The following is a 24,310-nucleotide window of genomic DNA, read 5'->3' as shown; positions in this document are numbered from 1 at the left end:
GCAAATGATAGTAACTTCGAAACATTATAATATTACAATTTCCGGCAATAATTCCCCGAATTTCGTTTTTTTGAGTTTCTAGTTAAACAAAATAAAAAATATACGGTAGAAGTTTCTCAAAAAATAAAGTATGAAAACTATTGAAAGAAATGACAGAAAAGAAACTCAATTTGTTCTCAAGATAAGGAAAAATTTGCCCCTTTCAAATTTTTTAAATGATAGCAAATTAAAAATAAAAAAGCTCCACAGCCTCCAACAACATCTCCAAGGCTAACATTTAGAAAATCTTTGAGTGTCGTCTTTTTTGTTATGCTATATACAATTATTTATTTACCTATTATTACGTTATATGGTCATTTATTATCTTTATATATTACTTTCTTTTATTTCTTCTGTGATTTTTCTTTTTATTAAATAACATTGCACTGATTCTTGATTAGTCGATAATTCTTTGGGGTTTTATTTATTCTGGTAGGTTATTTTTGGCCGAATAATCTTTTCTGGCATGCTATTTAATTGAAGGTTGTCCCTGAATGGATTTGGAAAATGGATTTTCTTGACAGTCATATTCTACTACAGAAAAAAAAGAAAAAAAAGAGAGACAAAGATTGACTATCTACTGACTAAGAAAATCTATCTATTAGCTAACACTGATTGGGCACCTTAGACATGGCATCGACATTCCTCTAGCCAGAGGACTTCTCCATAATTGCATTGCTAAGTAGCGGTTTAACAAATACCTACAAAATTAAACATTCATTCATATGGAATCACTTCAATTTTTGTCAATAATAGCATAAATGTAAAGTAAACACATTTCAGAACATAAAAGATTAAAAACAAATCATTTGTTAACAAAATTGTTTTCAATTTTTAATCAATTTATAACTTTTCTCATTTTTTTATTTATTATTTAAAATATTTAACTAGCAAATTATTATTAATAATCTTTATTTAATTATTTAGTTTTTTTTTATTTATTTTATTAACTAATTAAAAATATATCAATTACTTTGTTTATTAACTGCACCATTCACTTTATTTCAACAAAAATAAAAATTTAAAATTACAAAATAATTAAAATAGTTAGATTATTTATTTGAAATTTTGTGCCACTAAAATTTCTGCACCCGGGGCAAGTAGCCCCTCTGTTCTCCCCTTAAAATCGCCCCTAATACTACAGAACAAAATAAATAGTGCAATTCAGACATTGCGAATCTCTGCCCTGGAGAATTCTTGGAGATTTCACCTATGTATGGAAGTCAGGGTAAAATGGCACTTCTTTATTTCTAATTATATTCTGTTATTTCTAATTATATTCTAATTATAAAAAGACATGACATATGGTTTGATTTGGACGCTCTGCGCCCCTACCTCAAATGTTTTTTGGAAGCTCCAGATGTGTTACATTTTACCTATAGAAGTAACAAAAGAATGACCCCCAAATTGTGGCCCGTTGCCCCTAACCAGTGGCAGACATTGGTGCTACGTTTTCTTTTGTATTTTCAGGTTCCCATATTTCATAACCTATGCTAACAGTTCTGGGAACACTCAAGGTGGGATTTATGTAAATCAGTGAAGTCATGTTTAGTTGAATGTATTTTTCTTTGTTTGTTCATTCATTTTTATTCATAAAAAGAATAAGGTGGTATTCTTCTCCCAGTGGTATTAAGTCTTTTTCTAAGCCTTTTAGGACCACCTAGAATATATTGAACAAAATTTAAAAACCTTACCATACATATAAAAATCTAAATTTGAGAAGTGAACACTTCACATATTTTCTTTTTTTTGGGCGGGGGGGGGGGGTAATCTAGAACACATCATCTGAATACCAAATCTGTCTAGCTGTTTGTCAGGGTGCTCCTCCGTCAAAAGTAGAAAAAAAAGAAAGGAAAAGAGAGAGAGAGAGAGAGAGAGAGAGAGAGAGAGAGAGAGAGAGAGAGAGAGAGAGAGAGAGAGAGAGAGAGAGAGAGAGAGAGAGAGAGAGAGAGAGAGAGAGAGAGAGAGAGAGAGAGAGAGAGAGAGAGAGAGAGAGAGAGAGAGAGTCGAGAAAAAAAGTTAAGAAAAACACGTTCTTAACTTTTATTTCACCTGAATGAATCTATCAGTCTTGGTTAAACTTCGTTGAAGTGGTTCAATCCTACTATCTAGCACTATGGGAGGGGATTCAATTACCCACCGTGATATTTTGCTCCATCTCTCCTGATTTTGAACTTTTCTTGTTTTACGTTTTGTTTTTAGATTAACAGAAGTATTTTCTGTTTTATAAGGATTTAAAAAACGAATACACTTCGTTTTTACAGCATTTAACTGTAAGCCTTATTTTAATTGCATGTGTTTAGCTGAGGACGGCCCTTTGATGTAGGGCCGAAATATTCATTTGATGTTTGAGCGGGTTTTCCTATGTCCTAGACGTGCCTTATACCCAAGGCATTCCCTATACCCAAGACCAAGGTCTTCCTTACACCTTTGCTTTTAAGGAAATAGAGAGGCTTCAACAACTATTTTTCAGCCATCAAGTTTTGTTGCTGTTCGCAGGAGAAGCTATTCAATCAATCAACTTATTTAATAAATCATAGAAAAATGACAAAGCTTTAGGACTTCAAAAACGCTCTTTGGCCCGTGAGAGTGGGAGACGAAACGTTAAATTAAATAATACAACTAAATTAATAGAATCACTTATTTCAGAGATAGAAATATTGAAAAAAAAAAGAAAAATTACATAAGTCTCATACTTATCAGTCATAGAACGTCTTCTGTAATCATCAGCAGCGGATAGTTCGTCTTCTCGATCTCCACTTACATCCTCCCTGTGATGCCGAATCTTTCTGGGAAGAGTGGAGTTACCCTCTTTTGGATGTTCCTCGTTACAAATACTAAAATGTAATAAAAAATTGACAAAATAAAATCATTTTAATAAAACCTAATCACCGGGAAATCCAAAAGAAAAGAAGCTTCTGCTAAAAGCCGAATTTTCAAAACTGGACAAATATAGTAAAGAAGCTACCGATTTTCCTGATCAAACCGGTACTGTCCTCAATCTTGTGGAATATTTATCCCCTAAAGTCCTTCGCATTCTTCAGCGTCTTGATGTGACCAAATCCACGGATGCTGATAGGTTATGTTGAAGTTCCTCAGCGCCGAATTAGCTGGACCTTTGTCATCACTTTCCCAGCTGTGTTTTTGCTCTTTATACATTGAAATCCCCCATGCCAGTCCTATACCTAAGTTGAATAGTTATCTAACGAGCGTGGGCTTATGTAGGACTATCAGCCTTCTATGCTTCCTCAGAAAAGTTTACAAAAGCGCTTCCAGTCAAATCGAACTTTTAGCAAAAGGATGCGACATCAGGCTATTGTCATTCGATATCACTAAAGAGAGAGAGAGAAAGAGAAAAAGAGAGAAAGATAGAGATAGAAAGATAGAGAAAGAGAGAGAGATAGAGAGAGAGAGAGAGAGAGAGAGAAGAGAGAGAGAGAGAGAGAAAGAGAGAGAGAGAAAGAGAGAGAAACATAATGATGATAGAAGGTAATAAGCTTACCTAAGCTATGGATGTCAGGTGACTGATTTTTCTTCTAACGATAATTTCGACAGGACCTGTGCCTGTCATCACCAGGTTAATTCAAATTTCTTGCCGGAAAGTAAAATCACTAAATAAATAAAACTAAAAACACTGAACAACACTAATTATGAGCCGAACCTGGAGTTATTGTTGTACCATGGCCCGAATTTTGGTAGAGGCGTTGATGGCTGCTGTCCTGGTGGATCTTAAAGAGGTTGGGCCTTTAGGAAAGGGGTGGAGTCTTTTGTGAGTTTTCAATTTATGGGTGATTGGTTCCCAAATTTCGCTAATATGAAACTCACCATTGTCTTTATTGATGGCTGGTTTATTTTTAGCAATTTCCAAAGCTTCTCTGATTTTCTGCTTTAAGAGTTGTGGGACAATAGAAATAAGTTGGGCTTGGTCAAACTTAATGGAGTGGGAAGGGTTTTCAAGGATATGATGGGCCAATGCAGAGAAATTACCTTCCTCCTTTAGCTTTGTCTTTTTAAGGCAGGCATCAATGGAATCAGCATGTTCTTTTAATCGGTGATGTAGAGGTCTCATGGTACGACCTATATAGGTATCACCACAACTGCAAGGAATCTCATATACCCCTGGTGGATCTGAAGTAATCTTATCCTTGCCTTTGTTCAAGAAGGAGGAAATAGTCCTTCCAGAGGGAAAAAACACCTTAAAGCCAAGTTTAGTGAGTTTGGAGCTTAAAATGTCAGTAATGCCCTTGATATAAGGTAATGACAAAAAGGGGTTTATCATCTTCAATCTTAGGAGCGAAATTCTTGGTAATTCCACTCATCTTTCTCCTGAAAATAACCTTGTCAATGACTTTTTGGGGGTATCCGTTACCTATCAGAACATCTCTTATATAATCAAGTTCAGCCTTCAGCTCAAAATCAGAGGAGCACACCAGAAATGCTCTATCAACCAACGAATAGACTACAGAATTTTTAACTATAGGGTGGTTATAGGAGTCATATCTCAGATATCTATCACTATGAGTTGGCTTTCTATACACACTCAAGTCCAACCTAGTTTCTCGTTTTGTAATGAGGACATCTAAGAAGGGTAAATTACAGTTATTTTCAAGTTCAATGGTGAACTTAATATCTGGGTCCTGCTTGTTAAAAATATTGAGAAAGGATATTAGTTTGTCTTGTGCCCCATTCCAAATTATTAAGCAATCGTCAACATATCTCATGTAGAGTTGGAGATACTTGAAGTCCTGTTTGAAGATATTAGTTTCAATATGTTGTAGAAACACCTCGCTAAGAACTGGTGCCAAGGCTGATCCCATTGGTATGCCCCAAATCTGTTTATAAGTTTGATGCCTGAAAGTAAAGTAAGCATTGCTGAGACATAAAGACGTGAGAGTAATGATTTCTGTGGAGTCCAAGCAAGTCAGTTCTCTCCAGGAACCATCCTTTTCTAAAGCTGATTGTAAAGCTGGTATAAGACGCGGCAAGAGTATGCTGGTAAATAAAGATACAACATCGAAAACTGCACATTGTGGTATTCTCCCCAATGTTGATGCTATTTAGCTTATCAACTACTTCTTTAGTATTTCTTATTGTGTGCTTGCTGCTGAGGGTTATGGATCTTAAAATACCAGCCAAATATCTTTCCAACTTCTGTGTGGCTGAACCTACTGTTGAGATAATAGGTCTAAGGGGTATATCTGGTTTGTGAATTTTCGGTACACCATAAAATCTAGGAATGACTGGTCTGACAGGAAGGAGTGTTCGGTAAAGTTTATCATTAATCCTATTGGTAAGGCTGAGATTATCCAGAGCTTTTTTGACATTATCATAAGCAACCTTTACAGGCACGAAGACTCGGCTTACATAGGTTTCTGGCTAAGTAATCACATTTTGCAGAAAACTCATTTCATCTGGACAATCTGCTTCAGTTGCTAAAGAATTGAACTTTTGATATTTGTTTAAAAAGGAATGAAAAGTAATGGAGTTTAGCAATTGAAGAGTTCTTGAATAATAACAAACAAACATATAGAAAGACAGAGAGAGGAGGAAAAAAACAGAAAAAGAGAGGGATACGCCAAAGAGGCAGACAGTTGGTTTGAAAAACTTCAAATAATGAAGTTTTTTGCAAAAAAAGTCAAATTCGAAAAAGAAAAAGAGCGAGGACAAGGACAGAGGGAGAGAGGAAGAGAAGGGAAAGGTATATAGAGTGAGAATGAAACTGAAAGGGTTTAACTGTACTAGACTTCAATCAAAATTTAGCTAAACTCACCTCTTTGAACAGCCTTGAGAACGCGACCTACCCTTTCTTTCTGTTTGTAAATTTTCAGTAATTATCTCTTTTTTGATTGCAGGAACTATTCTGACTGGAGCCTCTTCCCTGTAAGAAAAGAAAGAGAAGAAATGGATAAATACCCTAAAATTCCTCTCTAAATGTATAAAATCTTAGCCCAAAACTATTATATAAAAAGAGCCGAACAACAAAAGAACTGAATTTTGGGGTTAAAAACAGTTAGTTATACACGCTTGAGTTGGTGGCTCTGGAAAGGCTGTTTGGATACCCTTTCCTTCTCCCCTCCCACGCAAAAAGAAACAAAAATAAGAAAAAACTGCAGTTAAAAACCACTTTCAATTTTCTGCTTTAATATTATCCCTTTTTTTCCACTTTTGTTTTTTATTTGAAACACTAAAAAACATGTTTTGCTTTTTTTTACCGTTGGACGCATATTAGACCAATTCACACATAAAAACTGTGATTCTTCTTCTTCTTCTTCTTTAGCAGTCGCGGGCTTTTCAGTCAAGCCCTTTTCCTTTTGATTCACTCTGTGATGGACAGGGTTACTGATTTTGTTGCTTCTTATTCATCTAGAGTCAGCTCAGATTTCTTTCAGTAGGTCTTTTGATTCTAGTAGTTGAAATATTAGACGATAAATGTGATTTCGAAGAACGTTACTTAATTATTCTTGTTCTTCTAGTTAATCTACGATTCTAATTGCTCTATTCATTCTCAATTATTCTGGCTTAGTTATAAATTGTTAAAGCACGGTCATCTTCTTAGTTAAGGTGGTCAAATACATCGTTAAAAAAACATTAGGGGTTGACAACTTCGGCGTGCTGTTGCACACACACTATGAACAAATATACTTATAGCATTTTCATTGTCAGCTTCACAGCTACCGACGTGGGTGTTGAAATCGCCTGCCATGATCAGAAGGTCATGCCTCGATATGAATCTAACTAACTCTGTTAGCTTATGGAACTCGTTTATTACGGATTCTTAAGAGATTCTCATGGGAGCATATGGGACAATAGCAATGATATTAAAAGAGTGGCTCTTAAAGCTGGCCATGCCCAATCGTGAGGAGATAGCTTGCCATTATATGAGGCTGATAATGGTTCTGTTATTCAGGAGATACCCTACACCGGCTTGATCCAAAACAATACTTGGGCCGGACATGAAGAAGAGAAAGGAGTCCTGTCCATCAGGAATAAAAACAAGTAATTCAAGGACCCCAAACTGAGGGGTTGTTGTCTTTAAATAGGGAACTGGCTCGCTGACATTTCTTCGGGGTCACCGGAGCCTCCGGTGCATTGCTTGCCGGGGATGCCGTAGATGCACGATGTTAATGACTCTATTTCAGTACGATTCACGGGAATAAATTTAAACATCTAATTCCCAATCCCAGACGGCACACCTTCAGGGTGTTATCAGGCATCTGTCAAAGGACAGGTTGAGAAACTGTCGCCACCCTCCTGCCACAGCAAGGCCGCCCAGCTGGATTTTTCGTTGAGTGGCTAGGAACAGAGACATGACCTATGGGTCGTCCCAGAGATCCATATCATCTCTTAAGAGATGGAAACTGATATCATTCAGCCCACCCTAGTCTCAACCAAGCGTTTAATAAGATCTAGTAGAAAGCAAAAGAAATTTCTCGTGACTTCAGTCTCGCTGGAGAGCTTTTTCGCAAAATTTGTAGCATTCTAATTCTTCATCTAAACAACTAAAGGCTTCCAGCTTACGTGCAATTTGACTTTGTTGACCATGAGAAAGTATGGCAGGGCATTACAAGGAAGCTTGCATTTAATTAATTCCGTTTACCTCAGAAACAGATCTGATGACAAATTTATTCACCCTTTGGCTAATAAGCCAAAAGATGCTTTAGAACTCCATAATTGCCAGAAAAAAAATATCAGAAGCGAATCTCGAAGTTTTAGAATATACTAAATGCATCACTCTGTCTATAATAACTGCTAGTAATGGGAGATTCAGGTTCAAGAAGCCCGATTAAAACCTAGCGTAGACTGAAAATGGCCGACAGAAGGCTCAATCCTTTGATGTCTATGTTTCGTCGAAAAGCTCTTGTAAAATCACTGTGTCTAGATACTATAGTTAATACTTTTGGGAGAATGAAACCTTGTCGATTCCCAATAAAGATAAAGGTAAAGAACACAATATTGGATTTTACAGTCCATAACGTCGGTGCTGTTCTCCGTTTCATGGCCCTTCAGCCAGGAAGTGCAATGGGGGGTAGCCATCCTGTGCTTTCGCACACTCTTCCTGTTTAATTTCCCCAGATTTCTCCAGGTACCCATTCAGAGCTGATTCAACTTTGGCTGAGCTTACAGAGCCACGCCACCGACCTCCGCTCCAAACTAAATCACCAGCGACATCAGGACTCAACCCCCCGTCCTCAGAGACAAAGGATTTCAAGTCTAGCAGGCAAACCACTCGCCTAGTGAAACTGCCTAGTGCTTATGCTGCAGTGAAACTTTAATTTACTTTCCAGCATCAGTTCTATATGTGTTAATTAAATACTTTTAAAATGTTTTCTTATTGTTGACTGATGGGAGAGGCCTGGGATAGCCATTGTAAAAAAATATTGCTTTGGAAAGATATATGACAAAGCCATTGCAGGGGGCTCAGAAAGATTATACACTAATTAAACGCCTTCATTCATAATTGATTCGCATCTAAATTGGATATTTGACATTCATTCTAGAGGTCTATAAGAAACAAACTATATCATGAGTAGAATTCGATGTTTTTGGGCAAGGTGCCGGGTTAGATTAAGACAATAAAAGAAAATTAAGCTAATAATGTCCCTTAATTTGAGCACAGTTTAATCAAAATATTGAGGTGAACATGTAAAATAACACCACATTGGGCCATTTTATTTAAAATAAAGCTATTAAATTGTAAGCCCTCATATCTATTGACTGGTTGCCAATAAGGAAGACAAACATAGATTAACTATTTTATTTGCTTTACATATTCCTCGATTTTCTTTCAGACAATTTACAATTTACAGCGTATCGAAGAAAAAAAAAATGGAGGTAAATGAAGGCTCCAAAGATTACAGCCTTTACTAGTGAGACATAACTGACTAGCAATTTTTCTACCAATCATATAATTGGTAGCGAAATAAACAACCCAACCCAGAAAAGGTGGTAAGAGCCCAATCCTTATAATTAGTAATTCTACGAAATTAGGTTGTTCTGAATACAAAACGCTTTTCCATACTTAACGATAGCAAACGGGTTCTTAAGTTTGGCTCTTAAGACTCTTCTCCCTGACGATATGATTCGAGTACTACGACCTGGGCTAGGTGGATTCTACATTGCTATCATCTGTACTATCAGATTACGAAAATAAGAGAAACGTCTGGACAAATCCCTTTTAAACAGGCATAATTCAGGTATGACCAAAAATGCCATTGCCCTGAACAAAGTACCATTGTAACGAAAGTACCATTTTTAAACAAAGGACCATTGCCCTAGCTATCGTTATTTACACAATTAACCTTTATGACAATAACACTTGTCTAATAATACTTATCAATCACTGGAATAGGTTTTAATAATAAAAGCCAGGAAGTGCCGCAGTAATGGTGCCGCTAGTAGCTAGAAGTGCCACAATACAGTGAAAATCAAATTCAGCTATAAGTGATGTCTTCTCATGAAAGAAAAGAAAATAATAAATGAAAACAAGTAAAGAAAGAAAAACAATAAATAAATGCAGGAAGGCACATGGCTTTTTACTTGGGCAGCACCACAAGGCTGTCCCTGTTTACGCTATCCACATGGCTTTTTACTTGGGTAGCACCACAAGGCTGTCCCTGTTTACGCTATCCACATGGCTTTTTACTTGGGCAGCACCACAAGGCTGTCCCTGTTTACGCTATATTTTTTTTAAACTGTGAGTTATTGGTTAAGCATACATCAATTAAGCGACAAACATTATGCTCTACAATTTTCCATTAATGAATAAATAAATTATTAACTCAATTTTAATGTTTTGTTAACACCAAAATGATTGTTTTGCCTTGTTTTTGCCGAACATGTGCAATATCGGCCTTTTTCCTGACTATGAAACCGTTTGATTTGAGTGCCAGAACATAGAACCGAGGAAAGAAACAAAAAAGGAAGCCATCATGCTAACAGATACCCGCTACTTACTCGGTTATACCCCATACAATATAATAAGCAATACAGACTCCAAAAGAAAGGAGTATAACAAGTAATCCAGCAGCAATCCAAGGAAATTTCCTGTCTCCGCCCATGATATCCTCCCAGTAGCGAGAACATGAAAGGAAATCACATAGGCTTCGACGTAGCTCGGCTAGCATGCAAGAAAGTGGCAAAGTTAAAATGTTTCATCGTTATACAAAACTGAGAACTTTGACTAGAACATTTTTGAACTAGAACGATTTTACGAACAAATAAACGTTAAAACGAGAATTAATCCATTTATTTAGACAGCGAACACTGGTACAAAAGTATTTGTTCGTCATAGAAAGGCAGTGTGGTCTGGAAAAAGGATACCTAATTTAAGGTGTTACGTCGAAAAAAAAAAACGTTTTAGTCTAATATTAATTTAAGAAACTTTTTCCACAAACAAGTTTTCCACAGAAAAGCAGAGTTCCATAATGCCAAGAATGAGCAAAAAAAGTCAAATAATGTTCTAAGCGTAAAACTACCACGAATCACTATTAATAAATAAATGAAACTCAAAACGAATAGAAATCACAATAAATAGCCAAGTAAAACTCAAAATGAGCAAACATTAACATGATTAAGACTGATAACCCCCATGCCATCTCAAGACCAGGACACAATTTGTGCTTTACTGAAAAAAAAATGACAGTGGATTGTCATTTTAATTGACATATACTGATATTTATACCTTAAAATTTTTGATAATTTCATATTTATGTAAGTAAGAAAAGTGAAAACATTTCAAACGTATTTTGTTTTCAGTAAAGCACAAACTGCATTCTGGTCCTTAGAAGGCATGGGGGTTATCACCCCAACTCTTGTTAGTTTTAGCTCGTTTTGAATTTGACTTGGTTATTTATTGTAATTGTGTTGCGGAAGCAACACTTTGGTTTTGTCGTGTTTTTTTTTTTTGTTCCTAGTGCCCCGATTTCAGCTTATTCCTAGAAAGTGGTAAGGGTCTAACCTCTGCGGTTTTTACTGAAAGCGTGGACCTTAGGCCGGATTGATGAATATGACTTTGCATTTTGGAAAGCTTCGTAGAACTCTTGCCTGGGGTCAAAAAGGATGGTTTTTGCTTGTCCTTGAGCCAGAGCCTATAATGTGTGAAGTGAAGTGGAGTTTTATAGCCTATGTCAGAGAGAACTATCTGAAGTTATGCAGTCAAGCTTTCGTTTCATCAAACCATGTTTCTGCCTTCGAGTGGATAGCTCTGTCCTAGCAGGCAAGCAGGCAGGCACCAGTTTCAAAATGAAGATGGACTACAATCTATAAGTGTTAAATATATGCGGTAGTTACCCGGCGCCACAGCCAATATATCTTCTTTGAGTGGTAAATAGAAAAACTTACAGAAACAAAAAAGTGGCATTTTCCCACAGGTCCGAAAGCGCTGTTATCTATTGTTTCTACCCATTTCTGTTCGTGATTTCAGCTGAGTTTATCATTCGGCTTTTCGCACTTGGGATTGCAATAGAGAAATGGTATCAGATGTGTCTCTTGTGCTTTAAAGGTTCTCTCATTTCTAAAGAAATTAGAGTTTATCCTTTGCTCCTGTCTAAGTGATGACGTTAGAAACTTGGAATACGGCAAAAAAGTCAACTTTTGAACGAAGACAGATATATTTTTTCGACGGCAGTCGATCGCTCTTGATGAGCTGATCAAGCTATATGTCATCCATTTTTTGGTAGAAAAATTCCTTCGTGAGACATACGTAAGTTTGAAAGTTTAAAGGGGTTGACAACTTCAGCAGTAAGGTACACACTGAAACCGAAAATAGGCCGATACCAATTGTGGGACATATAGGGGAGTTTTAAGCAACAGTCGGCTGTTAGCTCATCATCTTCGGCAATGAGGGGTTTGCAACTTTTGCTAGTTGGTGTTCCTATTATTTGTTTCCAGTGCATTTGATGGTAAGACAAATTTGGTTCCAGTGTTAAGACATGTAGGGGACTTTTTTGTAAGATCCTTACAGATTAACAACTTCAGCGTTTAATCGAAGCGAGGAAATAAACCCAAAATGAGTGCTCTCGCAACACTTTGCTCGGCGAAGCCGAAAAAACGTTGCCGCAACACCTCACGTTGCCCATACAACGTAGATCTAGTTTCTGTTGAGTTTCATTTATTTATTGATAGTGATTTGTGGTAGTTTCACGCTTGTAATGTTATTTGACTTTATTTTTATTCATTCTTGGCTTAATGGAGCTCTTTACATTTCTTTGATAAACTTGTTTTGTGGAAAAAGCTTTTTAAATTAATTTGTTCGTCTTTTTACTGACATAGTCTTTTTCATGGAAATAATAATATTTCATATCTTTTCATTTTTTTTTCTATAAAAATCCACAGTATGGGTTGCTATTTGTATGTTTGAGAAACTTTTTCAACAATTTTAAATCCTGACACAAATAGTGTTTTTAATTTAATTTTATAGATTCTAAAGTTGACCTGAAAACTAAAACTTAATATGAATCCCAAAAGTTTCTATCTATGCTCTTTGGCAACCTGGATACACTTACAATCTCTTTATTTATTTAAATTGAAAGAGAAGAAGTAGTAATAGCAGTATCCTCAAAAGTTTCAACTTATTACCCCCAGTCATTCTCAATATATTGCTAAGGTATCTTATTGGCAATCATAAACACAATGCCTTTTGATTTATTTCAAAGTATCATTTAGTTTTAAAGCACAATGGGCCAATTGCATAATTGCGAAGGGTTGACATGCCTAATATCCCACAAGACATAGTTGCTGGACCGTTCTACTATGCTCAACAAAATGACTGTCTCAAAATTTTGACTGGATGTGTTTGGAAAAAGAAGGGGCTTGAGACAAGGGCTCCTTGCCCTCCAATCTCTTGTTACACTTAAAAAGGGAATCAGAACTTTTAATTTTGAATTGAATAAGCTACTTTAAATGTTTCAATAGTATTACTAGCTATTATAGAGTGGTGCTACATATGAATATTGCTTATATGCACTTTTGAAAACCTGCGTGCCTACAGTTATTTCCTTTAATTGAAATTCCTAAACATTCCCTAAAAGTTTCATCTTAATATCTTTAGTGTCATTAGTAACATTAACAGTTGTGTTAGTGTTAAAAGTATAATACTATATAATAATATAAATTGTTCTTCAGTTATTTCTTTTGATATTTTAGTTCAACATCCGCCTTCCTTAAAAGCTTCACCTTAATACCCTTAGCTAGCGCAATAGCAATAGTTAACGCAGTATTAGTAGCAGTATGGGCACAGCACCTTTGGTTTCTTTAACACCCCCCTCGACACACGCTGAAAGTTTCAGCTTAATACATACCATCGACCATTCCTAAAGCATTTCTGATGCATCTCCTTGACAACCTGTGTGGGCATAGTGTGTTTCGATTTAATTCCATACAGTTTATATGCATTTCAACTTTATCGCCGTAATATCTCTAGTTTTAATAGTAGTAGCAGTAGTTGCTCTAGAATTAATTGTAGTAGCCTAAGTTTTAGTGGCAGTAGCAGTTATAGAGGTAGTAATAATAGTAACAGTACCAGTAGTATGAGTCTGCAGCACTTTCTCCCACAGATGATACTTTTAACTATATTGTATTCGTTGGTTTATCCATATATCTCTTACGGCTGCCTCCTATGGAGCAGCAACTTCTTATCCAACTATAGAACAGTGCAAATTCTACAAAATAAAGCTGTTAGAACAACAGGTAGATATGTCCAGGATGTGCATGACACCTGTGCTTGCTTTACGTCGCTGAAGCTCCTTAATGTCGGTCAGATAAGAGATTACCAGGCTGCTGTATTTGTGTTTCAGTGTATGAATGGCCTAGCCCCGGATGTCTTTAAGAGTTTTTAACAAACAAATAGTAATCTGCCTAATTATGGAACAAGGCATAGTAGTGATATCGTTGTGGATTTACGTCATGGTACCCGGTCTTCATTCTCAATTAGACACCTGGGTCCAAGTGTGTGGAATGAACTACCAGTGAGCATTAGGGCGGTGGAACACGTACTTCAGTTTAAAAAGAAATCAAAAGATTATTTTTTGGGGATAAATGTTGAATTTTACTATGGGTGGTAGGGTGATTAGGTGAAGAAGGGTGGGTTCGTAAGGTAAGGGTGGGGCTAGGGAGGTAAGGGTGGGCTAAGGAAGTACGGGTGGGCTAGGAAGGTAAGGGCGGGCAGGAGGGTAAGGTGGAGTTGGGAGGAATGAAAGGGGGGAGAGAGAGTTGTGTATTAATGAGTAAGAGAGATTGAATTTGTTATTATAGGTAAGTAGATATGTGGACTTTCGCGCGAATACAAACCCTCATAGGTTTTCCCCAGCGCGAAAGTGTTGTATTTTATTTATTTATTTGTGAATGTTCAAATAAAAAAAAACTTGAACTTGAAGCAAAAGCATTAGGATGCAAATATTCTTTTTTGATTAGTTCAATATCCCTCACAAGAAGTCCTGTTAGTTTCAACTTCACACACTTAACTGATCCTAAGATGTTGCCGTTACACTCTTTTGACAACCCGAATACAGAGGGCATGTTCTAATTTAGTCATCTTCCCCCTGAAAATGTCTTGAAAACTTCACCTTCATGTCGTTGGGCATAGTTTTAATAGTAGTCACACTAGTAGCATTGATATTACTAGTAATAGTATTGAAATCTGTAGTACTGCTAACAGCAGTAGTATTAACCTATTGCCTTTTGGTCAGTTAAACATCCCTCTCATCTAGTCATAGAAGTTTCAATTTAATACAAAAGCCATCAATATGACATTGCTGATATATCCTTTTGATAGCCTGTATGTTTATATGCTTCTTGAAATTTTCATCTCATTGCTCTTATCCCTGCAAGTAGTTGCAATAGAAGCAGTAGCACTAGTAGTAAATGCAGCAGTAATAGTAGTATTACCAGTAGTTTGCACATATTACCTTTTGGTGACATGATCTTCTCTTTTGAGTCTTCTCTGAAAGTTTCATCTTAATACCCACATCAACTTTTGATATACGCTATTTTGAGAATATGCATGCACATAGCACCTTTCAATTTAGTTCAAATTTCCTTTTAATACTGAAAATGAAGTAGTGTGGTAGTAGTAATGGTGGTAGTTGTAGTAATATTGATATCGTGCAAATATTGCCTTTCTGATCATCTCCCTTGTCATTTCCACAATTTTCCAAATTAATACACTCAGTTATTCCTGTGTTGTACCCTTTTGACAATCCGTATACACATAACATGCTTCGATTTAGCTCAACACTTCCCTCAATATTCTCTGAAAGTGTCACATGAATACCCTTCATTTTCTTGGAAAGTGAAGTTCAAACATGGATACCTTTCTCAATAACATATACTATGTGTAAACAATGAAGGAATTGCATAACTTACAGCCCTCGTCCCGAAGACTGTGGGGAGATTGACATCCCCAATACTGGACCTTTCAACAATGCTAAAAAATAGCTCTCTTAAAATTTCGATCGGATATGTTTCGGGAATGATCGGCTTGGGGGAGGGGCTGACTTCCCTCCATTCACTTCCCAAACCTTTCAACTACGCTGAAGAAAATGGATATCTTAAATTTTTATTTGTTGTGTTTTGGGAACTGATGGGCATTGGGGGGGGGGGGCTTGTTGCCTTCCAGTCACTTTTGACCAATACAAAAGGCACTAACCCTCTCAGTTTTCAAGCGAATGAGCCTTTTTCAAAGTTTCTACAATAACAAATAGTCATCTCAGAATTTCTATCAGATGCATTTCGGGAAAATACAAGGTTTGGAGGGGGGGGGGGGGGGTATCCATCGTTCGATCACTCTCAATCTGGAAAAGGACACTAGAACTTTTGATTAACAATCTAATGAGCCGCCTCCGAAGTTTATCTGATCACCGTTTCTATATAAACCTTATATGCCCCGGGGCATAACTTATAACCCTTGCCTTGAGGCCTGTGGGGGGGGGGGGTTGTTATCCTCAAAGAGAGAATTTCTGGACCTTTCAATTACTTTGAACAAAATGGCTATCTCAAAATTTTTATTTGATGTGTTTGGGAAAATGGTGGGCGTGGGAGGTGGGTTAGTTGCCCTCCAAATAACTTTGACTAATAAAAAGAGGCACTAGCCCTTTCAATTTCCAATCAAATTAGCCCTTTTCGAAGTTTCTACGACAACTCCTTCGATAGGAAGTGCCCTGGTAAAAAAAAAGAAAAAAAGAAAAAAATACATTGTGCCCACATCGCTCTTTCCTTAGACAGCGCTATTGCGCTGCCTATGATGTAGCATGTGGATTATGGTTGTCAGTTCAATTATTAAGTTTTCAACAATCTCGTCTTTCAAAAATAGCTTTTCGTCGAAGTTCCGGGTTTATCCTTCTTCTTTTTTAAGCCCCTTCTTAGGCATAAGCTGTTAGACTTAAATATATTGAAAACTGGTAATTGAGGATTCTCGGCGTTTCAACGTAGGTTTAATTCAAAACTAAATACCATAAGCACCACAGACCGAGGGAAACGACAGAACCACAGATATTCAAAACAAGATTAAGTCTAGTTTCAACTGGGACTTTGATAAATCGTTCATAAACTATAGCACTGATCATAAGGTCATGAGGTAATCAGGGCTAGATGATATAGTGCTAGCATGACATAGGGCTAGCATGACACACTTATTCTATTAAAAACACTGGTTCGTCAAGAACACATGCCTTTCTTTCAAGTGCACCCTCTTTAGCATAAACTATTGGACCTAAGTAAATTGCGAACTGATAAGACAGGATTTTTTTGGCCCTGAAATATGAGTTTAAATGCACCATAAACTATAGTATTCGGGTTTATTTGGTATGGGTTTGTATGTATGGTTATAGGTTACATTATAGCATTGTTAGAAATTTTTATTAAAAGCATTGTTTCGTCAAAATCACGAGATTTTTTTCTTCTTCTAAGATTTTTATGTTCTCTTGAGCATATACTATTGTACTTATTAATATTGAAAAATACATTGAAAATAGGTTTAACAGAAACAATTAATCGAAATTTAGTTTTGAATTAGATTTATGCTTGTTTTGTGTAACTCTAGTTCTGTCATGTAACACTACACTGTCAGTGGCACTAGTAGTTTTTGACGTCTATTAAACCCATATCAAAACACCGAAGGATCCTTTCTTATCAGTGAACAATTTATTCAGGTTTAATAATTTATGCTCTACCGGAGAGATGAAAAACAACAAGAAGAAAAAGACATGTAATTTTCATGAAACAATGTTATAACCAGCGTAAATGGCCTATACTGTGCGGATTCAGCTAGCCATAGATATTATGTGGTCAATAAAGTAATTCAGAAATATAATAGTAAACTGTTTTCAAGGTGAGTTCTCCGAAAAAATCTTTTATCATAAGGATGACACACATGGACGTGTAAAGAGCCAAGGGTGACAATCATCCTTGGAAAACAAGAAGGCATTAACAATTTGTGTATAAGTAGGAAAAACTCCACCACTTAAATTCCGGCAAAAACAAAGCTCTTGTCTAACATCTCCCCCATACCCTCCCGATAAATTTCACGATGAAGAAGAAAAAGGCTCGAAAAGTCAACAAATAAAAGCTTTTAACAATGTAAGTGGCCTATATTCTGCATATTCAGCTAGCTATGCCTACTTTATGGTCAGTAAGACAATTTAGAAGGATAATGGATAAAGATCCTTCAGAGCCATTGCTGGCGCATAGGGCGTCGAATCGACGTTTCCGTTGCTGGGTGTTTTTTACAGGGAAAGACAATTTAGAAACATAATACTTAATAGCGTTCAAGCCGAGTTATTCGAAATTTTTTGCTATCAGGATGACACGCATGGACGCTGAAAAGGCGGGAAAGAGTGGCAGTGATCCTGGGAAACAAGAAGAGATCAGAAATGGGCATATTAGAAGGAAAAAGAGATATATTCCCATTTAAATTTCGGTAAAAATAAAAGTCTGTCACACATCTGTCCCTATTCCCTTTCAATAAACTTCCTGGCGGCATTTCTTTGAGGCTAGAAACTAAAAACTACTAGTACTTTGGACAGTGTTGCATTACACGGCAGAACTAGAGTTTATCAAAATTTTAGCTCATTTAAATTTGAATTTCGATTAACGGTCTAGATAAATTTGAATACAGCCTAAGACTTCCTAGGCGTTCTTTTTTAAACAACTCTTTTGTGGCTAGCTGAATGTGCAGTGCTATTCAAAGAAATATCGAGACATATACCAGTTGTGCTGTTAGCAAAAGTAATTCTTGTGTCTTTGGTCCACTATAAATGGACCAAAGTCGGTATAATACTGTATTATGTTTCTATTTGGGTTTTATCATTAATAATGTGATAAAGCTAGATGGCGTTCGTATGTAAATAAGGAGACTGTAATTGTATATACGTACGGTTTGCGATGCCAATAAGGAAGGGCGCATCTAAACGAAAAGAATTACAAAGGGCCTTTTTTAGTCGAACTTTACAATTTTAAGTCTGAAATTTAGAATAAGAAGCCATCTATTATTTGTGCAATAAATAAATAGAAAAAATCTTCAGTATGATCAGGGCCCTTCAATCTAAGCACTTATTTAATTACACGGGTATAGAGGAAAAATTCCAGTCATAGTAATATTTCTAGCAAATTCATCAAAGGCACAGTGTCTTTGAGGGAAAACATTAGTTAACACAGGATATCAACGAACATTAAAAAGGTATGGTGACAACCTCCACCCCCCCCCCTCCAAGTCCAAAACGAATGAAGATATTACCAAAAAAGGTATTTCTTGACTGGAGTTGAACATAAAAAAATAGCATACCAAAAACAAAGAACAAATATAACAGATAAATTCACTCCAAGCTGAGTAAGAGAATACCAGAATTGGCTACGACAAACGGTGTCAAGAGCTTTTGAAACATCTAACGCACACAAATGTACTTCAGACCCATCTTTTTGTGCTTGAAGTAATAAAGAATTTTTCTTTTCCTGATGTACAATTATCTTTCTTTATTTACAAGAATTCTACTTCCATGAATTCTCTTCTTTCACTATAAACCTTCTTCATGTTTAATTTTCTGAAGTCTCACTTTTTCCTATTGAAGCATGCAGCTCTTGATTAAGGCACTTTGAAATGCGTTCTAGTGCATTATTCCTTCGAAAAAGGCTATAATAAAAACTAGCCCTTCTACAACTCTTCTGCTTCGATACCCCAGTTTTACCTTCTAGAAATTTAACCTACCGAAAACCTAAACAAAAATTACCCCAATTACTACAAGATTACCCTATCTTATGTCTTCTTGATCCAGCCATACCTAGTCTCTTACCTACAATAAAAAGTACGGCTCCTTACCCCAGTGATAAGAAGTCTATCCCATATTTTCGATAGACTATCACCACTACAATCATTCCTATTCCTTACATCAGCCTTACCCTTAACTTCAATAAAAACTCTCCCCCCTTACCTTCAATAAAAACTAAAACAACTACACTTATCCTTTTTCTTAACGTCAGCTCTAACTGGTCTCTCCCCTTAGCTTCAAGGCAATCACTATCTGTCTCGTTACACAAGTCTCACCTAACCTGTTCCCTTACCTTAAAAAGTTCTACTGCTACTACTATTCTTCTGTTTCTATACCCTAGTCTTACTTAGTCGGTCATTTGAACAAATATCCACATCATAACACTAACATTTGATACCATCTGAAACAACATCCCACACGCGAATACGGTGCATTTGGAGTTCAGAACTTGAGCTGTTTAAACACTGCTTAAAGCCCGATTCACACCTAACATTTTTACAGAATATTTAAATAGAAAGCAGAATTGCCTCGTAATTACTATTTATCAACATAATTTAATTAAGGCTTAAAAGAATTTTTATTTCATCTAGGATATTACACTATGATTATCTCATTTTCGAAATTCAGAAGGGCATTATTCCTTCTTTTCAATTTTGTCAAAGACAATACCCCAAAAAAGGTATTTGTCAAATCTAGGAGGGAGGGGCAATAACCCTCCTTAATTAACACTCCTGAGAGAACAGACAAACCAAGATGATTGCAGAATCTAAGGCTTGGGCGAAAAACTTACCATACAAATCCTTAAAATCCTTAGTTGACATGCTTGCTAAAAGATTTGCGGTGCATAAACCAACCATATCCTAAAATATATGAAATAAATCAATTCTTGAGCCTCTTTTAAATTAGCGCAATCACTTGAAACCTTTGGTGGAAGAATAGTAGGGTAAATCCATTACCGTAGTCATTAACCGGTATTATTGAATAGTATTCCCTTTATGTACCTCTTTCATTTATTTACAAACTCAAATGAATTCTCAAACGGAGCAGCTCCTTGACCACAATGGGAAAATTTTTCCAGTAGTTTTTTTTTCTTTTTTTGCTTATGGTCATTGTATTCAATCTACTAACCGTTAATACATAAACAATGATTATGTATATAATGCAAATAAATATATAGTATATATAAATAAAGAGCAAAATGGATAATACTCCTCTCCTGACGAATCGACACTGAGCATAATTGCTCACTTTACCTGATTTTTCATTACTGTTTTGCCAACCCTACAATCAATAATCTATATATGTTACTAAATAAAAAAACTAGTTTTTTTAACTGAAAGTAAGGAGCGACCTTAAAACTTAAAATGAACAGAAATTACTCCGTTTGATTTTGGATGTTTGATTTTGGCTCTCCGTACATAAATTATTAAAATGAAATTTGCATATTAATTCTTTTTTTGGCTAAATGGTTTTCTCTTAGTTTCGATCAGACGATTTTGAGAAATAAGGGGTGGGGAAGGAGGCCTAGTTGCCCTCTAATTTTTCAGTTACTTAAAAAGGCAACTAGAACTTTTAATTTTTAACGAACGTTTTTATTAGTAAAAAAAAAAAATACGTAACTTAAGAATTAACTTACGTAACAAACTTTTATATCCTCATATTTTTATTATGTATATGATGGGATTTGTCCCCTCGTTAATACCTCGCTCTTTACACTAAATCTTAAGTTTTGTCCCAAGTCTTTAAGAAAGACCCCTGAATCAGAAAGGCCACAGAATAAATAGTTGAAATTACTAAAAATACTTTAGCATAAAGAGCGAAGTATTTATCTCCTCCTAAATACCTCGCTCTTTATGCTGAAGTATTTTTAGAACCCCTCATATGCGTAATAATCTCTGTTCGTTTTAAGTTTTAATGCTACTCCTTACTTTCAATTGAAAATACTTTTTCATGTTTATCTTTTCATTGTTTTTTTTATAGTAATACTAGAAAATCCCGCGCCCTTTTCATTGAATTTCTCTTCCCCCATGACATATTCCTCCAAGGAAAAATCCTCCCACATAGTCCCCTCCGCTCAACCACACCCCCAAACCAAAAAATCCCCCTGAAAACGTCTGTGCACTTCCCAATAACCATTACTGTATGTAAACACTGGTCAAAGTTTGCAACTTGCAGTCCCACCCCCAGGGACTGTGGGAGAGTAGGTCAAACCCAAACACAAAGTTGTTATGGTTTTCGACTATGCGGAACAAAATGGCTATCTTAAAATTTTGATCCGTTGACTTTGGGAAAAAAGAGCGTGGGAGGGGGCCTAGGTGCCCTCCGATTTTTTGGTCACTTTAAAACGGCACTAAAACTTTTATTTCCGTTAGAATGAGCCCTCGTGCGACATCCTAGGACCACTTGGTCGATACGATGACCCCTGGAAAAAAAAACAAAAAAAAAAAATAAATAAACACGCACCCGTGATCTGTCTTCAGGCAAAAAAAATACGAAATTCCACATTTTTGTAGATTGGAGATTGAATTTTTGCTATAGGATTCTCTGATACGCTGAATACGATGGTGTGATTTTCGTTAGGATTCTATGACTTTTAGGGAGTGTTTCCCCCTATTTTCCAAAATAAGGCAAATTTTCTCAGGCTCGTAACTTTTGATGACAACGACTAAATTTGATGGAACTTATATATTTAAAATCAGCATAAAAATCCAATTCTTTTGATGTATCTTTTAGCATTAAAATTCCGTTTTTGAGAGTTTCGTTTACTATTGAACCGGGTCGCTCCTTACTACAGTTCGTTACCACGAACTGTTTGATAATCTGTAGGCCATTCAAAGCACTTTCATTATTTTGGCCAAATATTATCTATAACTCATGCAGTTTTCCGAATAGTCGTGTGTCTTAGTCCATATTAAAACATCACATTTAACCCTAAAAAAAAAGAGGCTCGTACAATCCCGAGGGAGGACGAAACTTGACATGACTAGAAATCAAATAGCAAGAATTAAAAATATTAGAGTGAGAGTGCCAAGAGTATAAAAACCTACTAGGTACGAACCTAATCCTTTCTCCCTATTAAATGGAGCAGGATAAAAAAAATCAATTAAATCTTCAAAAATAAACTTTACAAAATTTGTGAAAATCTAAAAAAAAAACGTACAAATGAAACGTCAACAATAAAAAAAAATGTACTATTTAACGAAGAACTACAATTTGCCTATTGGAAAAAAAAAGCACAAACATTTAGACTTTTTTCAAAGAAAAAAAACTTATTAAATCCACACATTGCAAGTATTTTTGCAAAAAGAAATCTCCTATTTTGTTAGATACACAAAATCTCCTAGTCCAGCATTAATGTTTTCTCTGTGTCTATGACGAAAAAATAACAATAAAATTGGATGAGGTGAGGATTGGATTTTGTCTCATAAATTTTCAACTCGTTTGTCAATTGGGAATAACGTTAGACTATTCCAAAACAGAAAACAGAAAAAGACAGAAAAATTCCAAAACAGAAAAAGAAAAATATTTCCTGGCATAATCTCAAAGCAAGCGTATATAGATATACCTGTTTGTCAATCATTTAATAGCTGAAATGACTTTAAGCTATTTTTTTGGGACAGTCCAGACCTAATGAAGAGAAAGGTTAGAATTCTGCATTGCAGGTTAATTGTTTAAGGTGAAAAGGGACTACTTCTAACGACCATACGAGTATCCTACCTACTACAACAGCTGCTACTAACAACTCACTGCAGCACTAAGCCACCTGAGATCAACAGAAGCTGCGCATGCTCCTCCTCCATTCCGATCTATTCAAAGACCTTTTGACACCCTCCCATGAAGTTTTCTATTTCCCTTAAATCTTTCCTTACGAAATTCCCCAGCCCCATTCGGGCACGACTCTCTTTTCGTTTGGCCCCAGACGGTTGGAAGACAAGGACAATCTTTGCCAAACTGTCATCATTCATCCGCAGAACGTGTTCTAGCCATCTCATCCTTCCTCTCGTTACAGCCCTATAAGCGGGATTGAACCATATTCCTACCAACTATTTGTGAAAACATATTAAAACTAGATTTCCTAGGATTTACCAAAAGTAATGTGGTTTAATGTGTAGTTGACAACATAATTTAGCTGGGATGAAAGTGAAAGGGATTAAAATCAACAGAAATTATTACATATAGGAGGGGGTTCACTCATATAGGAGGGGGTTGACAACACAATTTAGCTGGGATGAAAGTGAAAGGGATTAAAATCAACAGAAATTATTACATATAGGAGGGGGTTCACTCATATAGGAGGGGGTTGACAACATAATTTAGCTGGGATGAAAGTGATTCGTTTGATACCTTTTTCATGCTCTTTCATAATTCAACAATTGCACCTAGGGGAAATTCCATTTTGAGCCCTGAATGGGGTCCAAAAGGTAAAACAGTCCATATTAACCAAGAGTTTAAAAGCCTGTTTCTAAGAAAAACTGTCTTGTGATAAAAAATTGCCACTCACAGCTAATTCAAAAATAGTAATTATGATTTAGATATATCTTAATAGTAAAATGCTATTCTGAAAACGAATTTGCAGGAATTTTTAAGAAAGAGCCTAAAACCCGTCGAAAATGACGTCGCAGCAAAACTGACGTCATTTTTGAGGGGTTTCTGACTCTTTTTGAAGTTTTCTGCAAATAATGATCGCCAACTCTTGAAAACCTAACAATATAAATTTGAATTTTTAAAACTCTGTTCTTACCTTAACAACCAAAATAAAATTCCTGTCTAAAAAATTGAAATCCAGGGAAGAACACAAACAAATGATCTTAAGTAGGAGAATCTTATTTCAAACATAATATAACCCTTTCTACCATTCAAGTCAAAATTCAGTCGTCAAATTTCTGTCAACCATTTCAAGTGAAAATACAATCTCCGTAGAATAGGCCTATGTCACTTTGGGACTATCTTTGCAAGTTAAATAGGCCAGTTGTCTTTAAGCTAGCAGGTCTTGCGGTGACTGAATTCCACTTTCT

The 24,310-nt window shown here is 36.1% G+C and overlaps 1 protein-coding gene across 5 annotated transcripts in view; it reads right to left on the bottom strand.

The window, feature by feature from the left end:
- Positions 1–24,310, bottom strand: part of LOC136032649 (uncharacterized) — a 49,888-nt gene that overhangs the window by 7,529 nt on the left and 18,049 nt on the right. For 3 of the 5 annotated variants that reach the window (XM_065712930.1, XM_065712927.1, XM_065712929.1), the window contains 5 exons: positions 20,086–20,155; positions 9,994–10,156; positions 5,810–5,917; positions 2,736–2,876; positions 663–740 (listed from right to left, as the gene is read on the bottom strand). In XM_065712930.1, coding sequence (XP_065569002.1) covers positions 663–740; positions 2,736–2,876; positions 5,810–5,917; positions 9,994–10,156; positions 20,086–20,155 — 560 coding nt within the window. The remainder of the gene's footprint in view (positions 1–662; positions 741–2,735; positions 2,877–5,809; positions 5,918–9,993; positions 10,157–20,085; positions 20,156–24,310) is intronic. The other 2 variants (XM_065712931.1, XM_065712928.1) reach the window with 1 other exon arrangement.

The sequence above is a fragment of the Artemia franciscana genome, chromosome 11 (assembly GCF_032884065.1).
Source record: "Artemia franciscana chromosome 11, ASM3288406v1, whole genome shotgun sequence".
In the NCBI taxonomy this organism is placed as follows: Eukaryota; Metazoa; Arthropoda; class Branchiopoda; order Anostraca; family Artemiidae; genus Artemia; species Artemia franciscana.
The sequence above is the reverse complement of the archived record's forward strand: the minus strand, read 5'-3'. Positions and strand labels throughout refer to the sequence as shown.